At 35.5% G+C, this 16,334-nt stretch overlaps 1 protein-coding gene across 1 annotated transcript in view; it reads left to right on the top strand.

The window, feature by feature from the left end:
• Nucleotides 1–16,334, top strand: part of cc2d1b (coiled-coil and C2 domain containing 1B) — a 56,356-nt gene that overhangs the window by 20,119 nt on the left and 19,903 nt on the right. Inside the window, exons 6-12 of the mRNA XM_028811460.2 lie at nucleotides 2,959–3,096; nucleotides 3,271–3,568; nucleotides 3,804–3,934; nucleotides 7,100–7,175; nucleotides 12,558–12,653; nucleotides 13,546–13,676; nucleotides 14,537–14,609. Of these exons, the coding sequence (XP_028667293.2) occupies nucleotides 2,959–3,096; nucleotides 3,271–3,568; nucleotides 3,804–3,934; nucleotides 7,100–7,175; nucleotides 12,558–12,653; nucleotides 13,546–13,676; nucleotides 14,537–14,609 (943 nt within the window). The remainder of the gene's footprint in view (nucleotides 1–2,958; nucleotides 3,097–3,270; nucleotides 3,569–3,803; nucleotides 3,935–7,099; nucleotides 7,176–12,557; nucleotides 12,654–13,545; nucleotides 13,677–14,536; nucleotides 14,610–16,334) is intronic.

The following is a 16,334-nucleotide window of genomic DNA, read 5'->3' as shown; positions in this document are numbered from 1 at the left end:
AACGACCTTATTAAATATAACTTTTGGTGTATAAAATGCTGCGGTGGGTTGGCACCCTGCCCAGGATTGGTTCCTGCCTTGTGCCCTGTGTTGGCTGGGATTGGCTCCGGCAGACCCCCGTGACCCTGTGTTCGGATTCAGCGGGTTGGATAATGGATGGATGGATGGATGTATAAAATGAAAGGAATAAATAAAAAGTGAGGCAAAGTTACAGCACAGGAAAAATGTACAATTTTACAGGGTCTCTCACATATAGTAGTTCAAGATGGTGCACAGTACAATACTATTAATCACTGTTGCATGAAAACAAGATATCTGAGTTTTTGACATTATTGCACCTAAATTACGTACCTAAAAATAAATAGCTATTACATTGGTTATGTCATAAAGGAGCTGCAAATAGCCAAAGGTTAGTGGGTACAACACCTCACATTTTTAAAAGTATTTATATGATTAAAAACCTATGTTTACATCAATCTTAACTAAATAAAACACACAAAAAGATATGGGGCTTTAGGGATTTAAAAAAATGGATTTTACAGTACATACCCAAGACATTTTTTGATGCAAAACCCTGGAATCAATTTTCTTTTGTGTCAAAATATGTCAGCTATTATTGTACCAAGATTAGCTGTCATATCCCATAACACCTTAAAGTTATGGTGTTCAGCACAAGGTTGCTCTCTGTTTGGAAACATTTACCCTTTTGCTCCTAAACAATCTCTCAAAACAAGCATTGCATTTGCATTTTTTGTTTTTTTTTTAGAAAGAAACATATATACACAAACACTTACTATTTTTACACTAAAGCAACTAGTAAACAATTTGTTTATATATACAGTAGATATAATTATGTACTCGTTCAAACCTTTACATTCAAAATGATTTTTCATGACAATCCTAAAACAATTTCTGTTTACTACTATACACAGCAAAACCTTACACTTTGTACAGTACATTTTTGTGCTGCAATTCACAAATCTCCTGCATTCTGTTATAGTTGCCCCCAGAAGTTCAGTGAATTTTATTTATATATATTTTTTGTTGATTATTTCATACCTGGAGTAAACTAAGTACATACATACATTTTCATTTCATCTTTTTCCAGTGCTGGGTTTCAGGGGCGGGGACAGTGCATTTGCTGGTAGCATGGAGCATGGGAAGGAAACATACAACCCTGAGCAGTGAGCTAGTCATACAGACACATACACGTAAACCAGTGTTTCTCAGCCACTTTTGAGTGCAGGTGGTAGTTACATGGGTCGCGAGCACACAGTATAATCCGCCCCAACCCTGCCACCACCACAGAAAGGATCAACAGAGTTGTATGAGATATTATATCCCACTTCTAATCGCTCTCACTTCAACCAAGCACTCACTTCATAATCCCATCCGAATCTCCCCCCAAAAGTCACACTTTGATTGTATTTACCGTTTGTAATCGTGCTTCTTTCTGAGTACAGTACTCATAACACTTACTTGTATGTTAAGAAACAGTTCCTGTATTCTAATTTGAAATTGAAAGAGCACTGCTCATTAAACTAACATAGGGAGAACGTGTAGCAGATAATGTTGTATGGTAATTGAACCCATGACACTTGAATATAAAACTACATGCTGTGATTCTTCAAAGTTATACTAAAAGCAGTACTTCATCAAATGTGTTGTTCTCAAGCTTTGCGCGTAACAATGTGAAAAGATAAGCTGTTGCAAAAGCAATTTATTTCCTGTCTTTTACACCCAACTGACATATAATATGGATACCCAATCATAGACAATTATACATTATTAGAATGGGCTGAAACTCTGCTATCCAGTGGTAATGAGCCTTTGACTGTCGATGGCTTGAAATATGTGAGATCTTTGATAAAAGCAGATTGTTATGTACTACTCGCCTTGCAATACATGTGCAAATAAAATATTTTAATAATGAAAGAGAACAGACAACATGGAAAAAAGATTTATTTGAAATAAAATACCCTTGTATATGTAAAAATACCATTATTGCATTTGATTGACTTGCGAGTTTACTGCAATGTACACAAACATCGTTAAAATGTGGCTATGTCTCGCCAGCGAGATGCCTGATGCATAAGTGGCTACCACCTTCCTTCTAAATTCAAATGGAAATATAAATAGCTTCAAAATCAGATCAAGAGGGTAGAAGCTGTAAAACTGAATTTGCATTCAAACATTAAACTAGAAGGCCACTTTCATAAGGTCTCAGCTGTCCAACAGGTTTATAGACTTTGAGTAGTGTATTTCATACTTTTATCTTTTTCTCTCCCATTTGATTTGTGGCCTTGGTCTCTTATTAGATTTTGTTCTTGGAATATATTAAATGAATCTGGGGAGCTGAAAGTTAGTTTTCATTCATTCTTGCTTAATGTTAGGGTAACTTGGATGGATGTTTGTAATAATGTTATCAATGAAGTATGCCATCAGTGTTACCTTAAAAAGATCAGAAAACTTAATTGTAGTTTTTCCTCAAATCTTTATAACATTCTTGTGTTTTTCTTTCTTAATACTTCATTTCTTTTAATTTCTTCCTTCTTTTTTTTTGCATTGTTTTTAATATAATTGTTACGATTAATGAAGCAAGAGCTCTTCTTTTTATTTAAATAAAACTTCAAATATTATTTGTTTTCTTTGGGAACTTTTGTGGGATTGTCTGTTCCATTGAGGAGTTAGTAACATAAATTCTTTTGTAAACTAATGTGTACATTTAAATAAATATTTGTTTTTTGTAGCAATCCTTTATTGTGCTATTTCACAAAAAATATTAGTGCTGTGTAAATACGAGTAGCTTCTGTGAGTTTATATTAATTCACAATTTGATTATTTCACTTTGTCCATTTAAACTTTTACATTTTATTCTATACATACTGTTTATAGTGTTATCAATTAAGTGAGTTTACTTTTTGGGATCAATTAAAAAGCAATACCCTTTAATTATAGGCATTTGAAGGTTTATCTGCTTGTAGCAGTCAACAGCACACCATTGAGAGCAGAATAATTATGTATAAAACTGCTGTCAGCAATGCCAAGATAACAGGAGAAACTTCTAAAGTACGACGCTATGAAAGAGGACTAAAAGTAAGGTTTTATTATAATTATTATTCTTTTGTATAGTGGAATAAGGATAATTAAGAACTATGGATCAGACAATTTTTTTTAATTAAGTGTAAATGGTAATGTCTATAACAATAAACTATTTAGACCTTGAAATACTGATATTTTTAATGTTATTTATTTGTAATTTTTGTTTAGACACTAGAAAACTTACTGACTTCTGTAAAGAAAGGAAAACAAATTAATGAAGAAGAAATACCCCCTGCAGTGGCAACAGGAAATATATCCAGTGATATTCTTGCCACCCCACAACCTGCAAAAGAGGACAACCGAGAGATGACACCACTTGGTTCAGGAGAAAATAATTTGGAAACGGAAGAGCATGAAAAAATGGATGACCCTGAGAAGTTTAGAACAATTTCTGATTCTCCACTAAAGACAGACAAATCATTCAGTCCAATGGAAATTACATTACCTGTGAAAAATATAGCTGGAGGTACTGTCTAAGGCTCATATGTACTTCTTATTTCTGGAGTTATTTTCCATAGGTATCTTTACAAAGGGTACAGTGGTGTGCAAGAAGTCATCCTATTTTTCACTATAAAGCATTTTGCAACACGTAAATTAGAAATAACTTGCTGTGTTTATTAGCGATTTGTCATAGTTGCGTATGTGTTCATTGTAGTACATTTTATTACAAACTACTACAATATTTGATTATTTATTCACAGAATCTGCAGAAGGTAGTAATGGTGTGAAAGAGCTATTGGTGTCTAGGCAGAAAGAATATAAAATTGCCGCCTTAAAGGCCAAAAAGGAAGGAGACCTAGAAAAAGCCAAAGAATTCATGAAGATAGGAAAGGTAAGGACATATGCCATTTATTCCAAAATAGTTTTATTTCATTTACCAATATTGAAATTGATACTGCTTTTTGCGGTTCCTCAATAGTAATTGAGATTCTAAGAAGGCAGTGACTCATATAACCTGAATCTACAAAAAACACTTTATACCAAACATGCACATGTTAGCCATTGTCATTTTAGAGGGGGTTTTACTTTGGGTGAGATTTTTTCATTAATTACAACTCTTAATTGGTTTGTAAGTTCAAATTGATCCAGATTTCCACCACCAACTTTAGATGTATTTTATTTCACTAAAGTTTGGATCTTCTTCCACTTTATGCATTTCCAAGTTTTCCATTAAACTTTCAGTAAATATGCACCAGCTATGGAGTCTTCAGTGTGACACATTTTGGGTTTTCATTATTTATTATTGTTTGTAATTTTAAGATAACTGTCTAAAAAGAACAAAAGGTGTTATCCAGACATAAATCATTTACATTTTACTTACTTGGCATGATGCCTTTATCCAAGGTGACTTGCAACATTTATGTTACAATTGGTTACATTACTTTTGGTTTTCCAGTTGGAGCACAGGCAAGTCAAGTGACTTGCTCAGGGTCACATAGTGTCAGTAGTGGGATTTGAACCAACAACTTCAGGGTTTGAAGTCCAAAGCCGTAACCACTACACCACACTGCCTTTTAGATGTATTGTTATGAAGGTTTACTTGAGATACATTTTATGTAGTTTTGTTATTAGGTCCTAATTTGAAATTTTGTTTGTGAATAAACAAAAACTGGCAATGTAATATCTTTAAGCCAGTTGTTCCCCTTCCTGGAGCTTCATTATAAACCCATATACTGGAGTAAGGTGTGAAGTGGATTGCAAATGTTAGCATGTCTGTCTTTTTTCATAATACTCTTTCAAGGTAAAGTCAGATGCGAACAATACAAAGCAAATTTATGTTGGAGATGAACAAAATTGTTTCCTTAAAAAAAGATCCAAAAGGATGGACATGGCCTGAAAAGCTCTAAGTACATGTTTGCATTAGGGTCTACTATGGAATATGGCATGTTTTATGAAAAAGTAACACATCATAATTGAAACTCCTAAGAGATCTTACTTGATGATTCTGGGTATCTTCTTATAACAGTGTACAGTATATGTGTGCATGCATATATACATGCATGCATATTTCTTAAGTCCTTAAGTGAAAAAGATGCATAATCAAACACCTTTTATTTATTGCCTTCAAAATATCCTTAAATTAATCTGTTACAGATGAATACAATGTTATAATAATTCAATATAATCTAAGAGCTATGCTTATTTACTCAACACTTTCAAAGTAGAATAGCAGAAATGGAACCTAGTAATTAATGATGGTCTAATCAGAGTGCCAGTAACAGTACAGCATGTTCAGTTACATAAACACATCATTGACATCTTTTATTTAAAACAATCTTTGAGTTGTTTTTCTTGTATGATTAATTAGCTTTTTTCCAGATTTTAAATTTAAGTTGTGATTATGATATGGTAGGAGGTGAGGAAAAGATAACAACCTTTTAGCAGCGTAATTCAAGTTATTGCCATATTTTATTAAGCAGTAATTTCAAATAAGATGTCACACCAAATAAAGCTGTTAATGGAATAGTGTTTATAATAGTACCTGACGAATATGTATTTTTTAAGCCTGTAAAGATGACTGATTACTGATACATATTGATATTGCTGGTGTGTTTGAGAGAGAGAGGTTAGGAGCAGGCGCAGATACAGCTCATTGCCGCACCCACCACATGACAAACCAACTCAGGACCCCAGATTTGGAACCAAGTGCAGCCCTGCCACGGGTGACACCTCAGCACCACACTAGTTCAGATGGAATGAACCAGTGTGAGGTATTTTATGGTGGCCGGAGTGCCAATTCTGCCACCAACCTTCAGGTTTTTCCCTGCAGGTTGGAGGGCCTATCTACAGGGCTGGATGCAGATTAACATGTGTTTAAGTACTAAATTTTTCTAGAAAAAGTCTGAATGAAATAAAGAAGATGAATCGTATGATGTTTTCATATGAACATGTTTTAATTTAACATTTAAACATGTTAAATGGGAGATGAACATATAGCATAGTGTATATATAAAAAACAATGTTTGCTTATGAACCCACAATACACACCTCTGATGTTTGTCACTTTCCTTTAAATCTGAACTCTAGATGGTATAAGCAGAAGAAGCTAATTAATTGTTAAAAGTGATGTTAACTTAAATATAAAGCATACACTTTACTGAAAACAAAGTTGTTGCTATTATGTGATGATTGTAATAACAAATTAATCCATGCATAGTTATATATCCTGAAAGACATGCAGATAAATATTTCAACTTAATTAATGCATGTAATTTGTATTATTTAATAAACATTGTTATTATTATACAGCCAGGAATGCACTTGCAATAGGCTTATGCAGATTTATTTATTTGTGTCTTTTAAGCTTTTTTTGAAAGCTTTACCAGTTTTTTTGTACATATGACAATTGTTGAAAGAAAGAGTACTTATTTATTAAGCTTGATTGTCTACTGGAACCTTTATATTTGCATATCTCCCTGAGTCCCCATTTGTCATGAGACAGATATTAAATTCTTGCATTAGCAGATTCTGAAGATAAATGTAAAAGAGCTGAAAAGAGTATAAGCTCAGACAATTAGGCTAAGAAAACAAGATACGTGACTGTTGTAAAAGACATAGCATTTGAATGCATTTTAATAAAGTAAACAAAATAAGAATACCAATCATAGGTCACAATATAGGAATACAGTGTATTATTGACATTTAAAAACGGTACTTGTCCTGATTTAAAAACTGTTTGGAAACCATCAGATATGGCTTTTGCTCATCAGCCAAGCCAAATGCCCATTGATAGCCTAAGTTTTCTTTTTCATTTCTGCTGTTGTCTTGCTGAATAAATTTCATTAACTGCAACACAAGTCAGGCAGTTGAGTCACATAACTGGGTTGATAGTTTCTCTCACAGCTTATACAAGGCTAGCAAAGAACACACGATACATTTAACTTTTAATTTCAATATATTTGTGCTGTATTTGATAATGATACTGGAATGTGTATCCATGATGTATATCTTATGCAAATTATTTATTGATAACATAACTTTCTTTTTTTTAACATAGAAATTTGACACTGTAATAACAGCTATGGAGAGTGGGCATCATGTTGATCTCAGTAATATACCTCCACATCCAGAAGGTAAAAGAAACCCCTACATTTGTTGGAAATGTTTTAAATTTTCATATTAATTTTTCTAAATTGAAAAAGTGATTCATTAACTTGCAACACTGCAACAAACTTAGTTTTTTCCTACATGATTTTCCATGGTGGTCAACACACATTAGTGTTAAATTCAGGAATATTTTAAATGTCTTCTGAAACAACTGACTAGAATAATTTAAACAATGCACCATTCTTTAAGAACAATGTAATTGTTGCATGTTAGTAATGCAAGTAATAATTTCACAGTATTCTTTGCACGTGACAATAATTACACTATAAATCTATAACAACAACATTTATTTATATAGCACATTTTCATACAAATTACGTAGCTCAAAGTGCTTTACAAAATGAAGAAAGAAAAAAGAATAGAATAAAGAGGGTACTTAGAATAAAGTAAGGTCCAATGGCCAGGAGGACAGAAAACACAAAACAAAAACTCCAGGGAGCTGGAGAAAAAAACCTAAATCTGCAGGGTTTCCAAAACCAGGAGACCTCCCCCACCCCCCCCCCCCACCCCCCCCCACTGGGCATTCTGCCTAACATAAATGATCTAAATCAGTTCTCATGGTTTTCTGGCTTCATGTGGAAGAATTAGATGATGATGGTCATGTGGACATCTAGCCATTGATCCATCAATGTAAGGACTGCATGGTACCTTGATCTGCTGATGGTGGGCAGATCACCACCACAGAACACCAGAAAAAGAACAGCAGAGAAAGTAGGGGTTAGTAAGGATCGTGGAGCCATGATAAAAATGATAAATAAATGCATGTACAGTACAAGATATCAGAATGACATCAAAATGAAGCTATAAGAAAGCCATATTAAAATAAATGGTTTTTAGCAATTGTTCCACCGTATTAGCCTGGCGAATTTCTATTGGTAAACTATTCCAGATTTTAGGTGTATAACAGCAGAAGGCTGCCTCACCACTTTTAAGTTTAGCTCTTGGAGTTATAAGCAGACACTCATTTGAACAACAACAACATTTATTTATATAGCACATTTTCATACAAAAAGTAGCTCAAAGTGCTTTACATAATGAAGAAAAGAAGAATAAAAGACAAATAAGAAATTAAAATAAGACAACATTAGTTAACATAGAAAGGAGTAAGGTCCGATGGCCAGGGTGGACAGAAAAAACAAAAAAAAACTCCAGAAGGCTGGAGAAAAAAATAAAATCTGTAGGGGTTCCAGGCCACGAGACCGCCCAGTCCCCTTTGGGCATTCTACCTAACATAAATGAAATAGTCCTCTTTGTAGTTAGGGTTCTCACGGAGTCACTTGATGCTGATGGTTATACAGACTTCTGGCTTTTAATCCATCCATCATTGTTGGAACATCATGGTGCTTTGGGTAGATGGTGGTGGCACAAGCCACCACCAATAGGACACCGGAAAAGAAAACAGAAGAGAGAGTAGGGGTTAGTACAAATTTTGAATGAATAGTTATTATAATGAATGATTTGAAGATCTAAGGTTACGATTTGGAGTGTAAGGTGAAAAGGCATTCCGAAATAAAGGATGGAGTGAGATTATTTAAGGCTTTATAAACCATAAGCAGTATTTTAAAGTCAATTGTAAATGGCACAGGTAACCAGTGTAGTGACATCAAAACTGGAGAGATGTACTCAGATTTTCTTTTCCTAGTTAAGATTCTGGCAGCTGCATTCTGCATTAGTTGTAATGTATTGATGTCTGTTTTGGGTAGTCCTGAGAGGAGTGCGTTACAGTAATCTAGTCTACTAAAAACAAAAGCATGAACTAATTTTTCAGCATCTTGCAAAGTTATATGGGATCTAATTTTTGCTGTATTTCTTAAGTGAAAAAATGCTGTCGTGGTGATCTGATTAATATGTGATTTAAAATTTAGGCCAGAGTCAATAATTACCCCTACATTCTTTACCTCTGTTTTGACTTTTAAGTCTAATGAATCAAGTTTATTTCTAATATCTTTTTTATATCCATTTTTGCCAATCAGTAACGTTTCTGTTTTCTCCTTATTTAGTTTGAGAAAATTACTACTCATCCACTCAGAAACACAAGTAAAACATTGGGTCAGTGAACCATAAGAGTCGGGATCATCAGGCACTATTGATAGATACAACTGTGTGTCTTCAGCATAGCTGCGTTAGCTCATGTTATACCTTGAGATAATCTGACCTAATGGAAGCGTGTAGATCTAAAAGAGCAGTGGACCCAGGATAGATCCTTGTGGAACATCATATAGAATATCCTGTGTCTTCGAAGTTAAATTACCACAACTAACAAAGAATTTTCTACCTGTTAAGTAAGACTCAAACCAATTTAAGACATTACCCAGAGAGGCCCATCCATTGACTAAGGCGATTTATAAGAATATTGTGATCAATGGTATCAAATGCGGCACTCAGATCTAAGAGGATGAGAACAGATAAATGGTGTCTGTCTGCATTTACCTGCAAGTCATTTACTACTTTTATCGAGTGCAGTTTCTGTACTGTGATTTGTTCGAAAACCTGACTGAAACTTGTCAAGAATAGAATGTTTCTTCAAGTGATTATTTAGCTGCGCAATGACTGCCTTTTCTAGGATTTTACTTAAGAAAGGAAGGTTAGAAATAGGTCTAAATGTTTCAAAAACAGAGGAGTCAAGATTGTTTTTCTTGAGCAGGGGTTTAACAGCAGCAGTCTTAGGACAGTCTGGGAAGACCCCCATATCTAATGATGAATTTACTATGTCAAGAACACTCTCAGTTAGCACGCTGGATACTTCTTTGAAAAAACTTGTTGGTATTGGATCAAGGACGCAGGTGGAGGGTCTCATTTGAGAAATTTTTCTATATAAATCAGGTAAATTTATCCTGGTGAAAGAGCTGAATTCATTTAAAAAGGAATTCTTCTTTTTTCGGCTGCTCCCATTAGGGGTCGCCACAGTGGATCATCTTCTTCCATATCTTTCTGTCCTCTGCATCTTGTTCTGTTACACCCATCACCTGCATGTCCTCTCTCACCGCATCCATAAACCTTTGCTTAGGCCTTCCTCTTTTTCTCTTGCCTGGCAGCTCTATCCTTAGCATCGTTCTCCCAATATACCCAGCATCACTCTTCTGCACATGTCCAAACCAACGCAATCTCGCCTCTCTGACTTTGTTTCCCAACAATTCAACTTGAGCTGACCCTCTAATGTTCTCATTTCTAATCCTATCCATCCTTGTCACACCCAATGCATATCTTAGCATCTTTAACTCTGCTACCTTCAGCTCTGTCTCCTGCTTTCTGGTCAGTGCCACTGTCTCCAACCCATAAAACATAGCTAGTCTCACTACCGTCCTGTAGACCTTCCCTTTCACTCTTGCTGATATCCATCTGTCACAGATCACTTCTGACACTCTTCTCCACCCATTCCACCCTGCCAGCACTCTCATTTTCACCTCTCTTCCACACTCCACATTACTCTGTACTGTTGATCCCAAGTATTTAAACTCATCCAACTTCGCCAACTCTACTCCCTGCATCCTCACCATTCCACTGACCTCCCTCTCACTTACACACATGTATTCTGTCTTGTTCCTACTGACCTTCATTCCTGTCCTATCTAGAGCATATCTCCACCTCTCCAGGGTCTCCTCAACCTGCTCCCTACTATTGCTATAGATCACAATGTCATCAGCAAACATAATAGTCCACGGGAACACCTGTCTAATCTCATCTGTCAACCTGTCCATCATCATCGCAAATAATAAAGGGCTCAGAGCCAATCCATTTAAAAAGGAATACTGGGGTTTAATAGGATCAGTATTGGGTGGATGTAGTATATTATTTCTAATATCATTAATTTTATGATTTTAAAAAAATATAAAAGCCTCACAAGTTTCATTAGAAGTTTTTTGGAGGTATTCCATTGAGTGACCGAAGTTTAGCAAACAATCAATTGTAGAGAATAAAACTGTCGGATTACTAGCATTGTTATTTATGATTTTAGAGAAATAGCACTGTCTCTCAAGACGGACTATGTTGTTGTATTCTGTTATTTTAGCCTTCAATATTTCATAGTAAAACTGAATATTCCTCTCATAAATATTTTTAGGTAGGAGTGTTTTTTACAGGCTTAATAAAATCAGTGAATCTGTTTAAAGTTATTTAAGGTAGTTTCCATCGTTATGTATTGTTCTCTCCATTTATCTATTGACATTTGGACCTCTTTTACTACTAAAGTTGGGTCATGTGATGTTCATTGTAATGGTAATTTTTAAAGAAGGTATAACCATGCTGTTGTATGAGCCATAACCAGGTAGATAAGACAGCTACTACAGTAAGTTGTTAGACCCAATTGGATTAGCAATTGGAAATACAGTAATCCCTCCTCCATCGCGGGGGTTGCATTCCAGAGCCACCCGCAAAATAAGAAAATCCGCGAAGTAGAAACCATATGTTTATATGGTTATTTTTATATTGTCATGCTTGGGTCACAGATTTGCGCAGAAACACAGGAGGTTGTAGAGAGACAGGAACGTTATTGAAACACTGCAAACAAACATTTGTCTCTTTTTCAAAAGTTTAAACTGTGCTCCATGACAAGACAGAGATGACAGTTCTGTCTCACAATTAAAAGAATGCAAACATATCTTCCTCTTCAAAGGAGTGTGTGTCAGGAGCACAGAATGTCACATAGATAGAGAAAACAATCTCTAGCAAACAAATCAATAGGGCTGTTTGGCTTTTAAGTATGCGAAGCACCGCGGCACAAAGCTGTTGAAGGCGGCAGCTCACACCCCCTCCGTCAGGAGCAGGGAGAGAGAGAGAGAGAGAGAGACAGAGTTTGTTTTTCAGTCAAAAATCAATACGTGCCCTTCGAGCTTTTAAGTATGCGAAGCACTGTGCAGCATGTCGTTTCAGGAAGCAGCTGCACAAAAGATAGCAACGTGAAGATAATCTTTCAGCATTTTTAGACGAGCGTCCGTATCGTCTAGGTGTGCGAACAGCCCCCCTGCTCAATCCCCATACGTCAGGATCACAGATAGTCAGCGCAAGAGAGAGAGAAAAGTAAGCAATCTAGCTTCTCAGCCATCTGCCAATAGCGTCCCTTGTATGAAATCAACTGGGCAAACCAACTGAGGAAGCATGTACCAGAAATTAAAAGACCCATTGTCCGCAGAAATCCGCGAACCAGCAAAAATCCGCGATATATATTTAAATATGCTTACATATAAAATCCGCGATGGAGTGAAGCCGCGAAAGACGAAGCGCGATATAGCGAGGGATCACTGTACTAAGATATTATCTGACCAAAAAAAATCAAATTTAAATTACAGGTTGCTTCTTGATTGTATGTTTTAATGTTTTAATTTTAGAAAACTATCTTTTGTTTGTTATAGCACTTCCTATTAAAGCAACAGAATCGCCTGTAAAACAAGTAAACAGTGGTGTCGTAGAAGAAATTCAAGCTGTGGAAAGCACGTTTAAAAAGACAGGTAAATATCAAACCATAACCATTTTCATAATAGTTGCTGTAGCAATTAAAACTGTTTTCTAAGTCAATTATTTAAAAATGTCAAAGGTGAATATGTTAAACTATAAAATAGAAAACTAGATTGTATTAAGTTCAGTGATTGAAAAATTGATCAACCTCCCCTTATATTGAATTCAATAAGCACTGTATTTTCTGCCATATATTTAAATTTTCTACAATACAAAAATTAAAGTTCCAGACATTTATTTAAAAATGTTCCACATAATCATTCACCCATTGTCTGAATCTGCTCGGAGCAACATAAAAATGTGGAAAAGTTTGAAAATATGGTGCAAACAATATCAAAGATATAAAGATTTAAAAAATGTTAATGTTAGTAGTTCTGTTTCAAACAAAGGGTGAGGAATAACAGTTAAATACCGACGAAACTAGCTAGACGTCTTCACCAAATATCCTACATGTGTTTGTTGTAATATTGTATATTTTGGTTGTTTTTTTAGTCAATGGATATTGAGCCACCTTATCCACTTAGCCCATAGTGATACCTTATTTGGAGTCCTATTGAGCTGTGGACCATTAAATAAAAAGCTTAGAAAGAAAAACAATAAGAATTTGATATTCACGATGAGCAGGCATTAAAATTGACCTTGCAGCTGGGCCACAATATAAAAAGAGAAAATAATGGGACTGAAAAAGAATTAAAGAGTATATTAAATATAAGCAGTGTTAAAGCGTATACATTTAACACTGCTGGACCTAAGTTTGCCTGTCAAAAAGGAGGTGAATTTAATTAAATTTAAAATCTTATAGCTGCAGTTTGCTAAGAAGTCATAGAAAGCTTGCTTCCATTAATGTTTTCTTTAAGAAAATTGTTTACCATAATATTTTGGCAGACATAACTCCACAGCCTAAAGATATTTTGGATGCATTACAACAAAGAATGGATAAATACAGAGAAGCATCTGCTCAGGCCAAAGCCAGTGGAAATGATCGCAAAGCAAGGATGCACGAAAGGATTGTCAAAGTAAGTATCATGAAACATGAAACTGGGGCTCGGGGTAAAAAATAGGATACATTGGTAAATCTAATTTTAGAAAAACAGTTTTGATAATATGAATAACATAAAGCTAATTGGATATATCATTTTCTGAATTGCATAATGATGATAATTTAATTATTTTAATTAAGAGCACTTTAACCAACCTTACTGAACAAGTTTGTATTTAAAAACAATATATATTAAGTTACATCTTTGAAATGTGTAAAATTTGGAAAGGTACTGAAATTTTTTTAGCTGTAGTTCAAAAGTTGCTTTTATATTAAGCGAAAACTAGTGATGTCATTGAGTTAAGGGACTAAATCAAACTTTTGTCACGTACATTGGTATTCAAGCTCTTACCACCTTTGTAACAGTTGTCACAAAAGCCACAAAGAGTCATAGCAAGGTTTGGGGCAGCCACCCGTATAATTGGTATCCTGGTGAGTATGTTACAGAGCACTGATGTGCACAAAACCAAGTCCAAAACAGAACTGAGGGAATAGGGAAAAGGTGGAGGCTTTTAAAGGGGAAGACAGGAAGTGAGGTCAAAGGGGTTGGGCTCATGAGGGTCTTTAACCATAGGCTCGAGCCCGGACGTGACATCACAGGGGCTGGAGCCAGCAAGGTCTTCTTCCATAGGCTCGGACCCGGAAGTGACGTCAAGAGGGTCAGGTGGAATCTCCCGTGAATGGTCTGCAGGAAAGAGAGAAAAAGAGTCAGTGCACTCTGCCACATCCTGGTCTGATTCGGAATTGCCATTACACAAGTCCTTTAGCTGCCTCCCATGTGCACGTGTGTTACACAGTGTAATTTGCAGTCTGTAATGTGGCTGTATTTAATTTCAGCAATATCAAGATGCAATTCGGTTGCACAAAGCAGGGAAAGCTGTCAACTTTGCAGAGCTACCTAATCCACCTGGTGAGTTTTCCCAATAAACCGTGGTTTATAGCTATACAGTATATGTTAATTATATATATTTTATACATCCAAACATTCTGCAATCTTTTAATCTTATCACTTATAACTTAACTGTTTGTGTTTTACTAATTAAACATTTAAAAGTGTTGCATGCTTGATGAAGTCATTGAAGTCAGACAGGATATTTCCAAAACTATATCCAAAATGTTTTTGTTTTGAGGTATAGGGTGTGGTGCCTTCCAAATAAATACAGATCAGTTAAGAGAACTCTATCCTTTAAGGTTTCTGCTGGTCATATGATTCTAGCTTCCTGGTATTGTGCTCTTTTATGTCTTCTGGAGTGGTAGAGGAGGATTAAGGAAGGCCCGGACATGACTTCAGTCATCTTTGGGCAGGATTTCCTCTTTCCTGGGAATAGGAATGGAAACCGTGAGTGTACACAACATAATCCTCTCTCTTCTGTACCTGGAGTCCCAATAAATCTGTCCCTCTAACTGAGCAACCTCAGCCTTTATCTTGAAGACATGGGAAAGTAAATTGTCATTCATATGGAAAGTCCCTTTTTGGTGTGTACCTTAAACTGGTAGGCTTGGAGTTCTAAAAAAACAGTCTTGTTGCATGAGGATTGAAATCCCTGTGCATAGCCTTCCATTGCAAGGGAATGTGATCTATGATGAAGATGAAGTCCCACTGTTGCCTTTTGGTTTACAGTTGGGGCCAGCCTTGGATGGCAGTGACTTTAGATATTTGTAGAACAAGAGAAGATCAATCCAGAACATATGAATATTCTGCTTTGGTTAGTCTAAAGAAACAATTTTGAGACTAATGTGTGCAGTCTGATCTCAGGTAGAGATTGGAGACAGCCAACAGGTGGCATAGGGGTTCACTCCAGGTGTTGGAATGTGGCATGATATTGTCTACATAGGCAGCACTATAGGCATGAGGGGGCTTTAGAAGTATATTCCTCAAAGTTGTCGTGGTGCCCCCCTGTAACCCAATGAGAAGGACCCAGTACTACTAGCGTTTGCTGGGTATTTCTGAAGATGGATTTTCCATTGTCCCTGGGGTCATAAAGGAGTTTGCTGATATACTTTGGTCATATGTAATGTGTTTAAAAAACAGTTTTTTCTGAGCTGCTCGATAAGGTCATCAACCCTAGGCATAAGATAGTCATCAATTCAGGAGACTTGGTTAAGCTTTCGATTTTGTTTCATTCATGGGCATTAGTGGGTTTGTAACTTCATGGATATTAAATTTTGCTGTTTAAAATTAGAGTTTTTAATAGAGGCATCATTAATATGCAGTGTTTCCAGTGAAAAAGGAAGAAAATTCCCATACTACAATAATAATCTGATGTAAATTTAAAACTTTTCTGTTTAGGCACATAAAATAGCAGTGCTTCACTAAAACAGCATCATATTTCTCTAAACATCAAACAAACTCTGTGTATCTGCTGCTATTTTCACAATCACTATTCATTTTTTTTATTTCTAAAGTGCAAAAGTGTAGTCCACCTTGCATATGAGTGTTCCAATGTCTATGCCTACCACAACCAAAAATTGTGAACTAAATTGAGGCAAAGTTACAGTCATTTTAATTAGGTTTATTTTTTAAATGTTTTGTTTACAATTAAGTGAAAGCTGTATTATTTGTTAAAATTTCAGCTTTGTATCAAGTCAGGTAGAAAAGGAAACTTACAGATTTGTATTTTTATACATTATTCCA

Source organism: Erpetoichthys calabaricus, chromosome 10 (assembly GCF_900747795.2).
Source record: "Erpetoichthys calabaricus chromosome 10, fErpCal1.3, whole genome shotgun sequence".
Classification (NCBI taxonomy): domain Eukaryota; kingdom Metazoa; phylum Chordata; class Cladistia; order Polypteriformes; family Polypteridae; genus Erpetoichthys; species Erpetoichthys calabaricus.
Note: the sequence above shows the minus strand (reverse complement) of the source record. Positions and strands in the feature narration are given on the sequence as shown.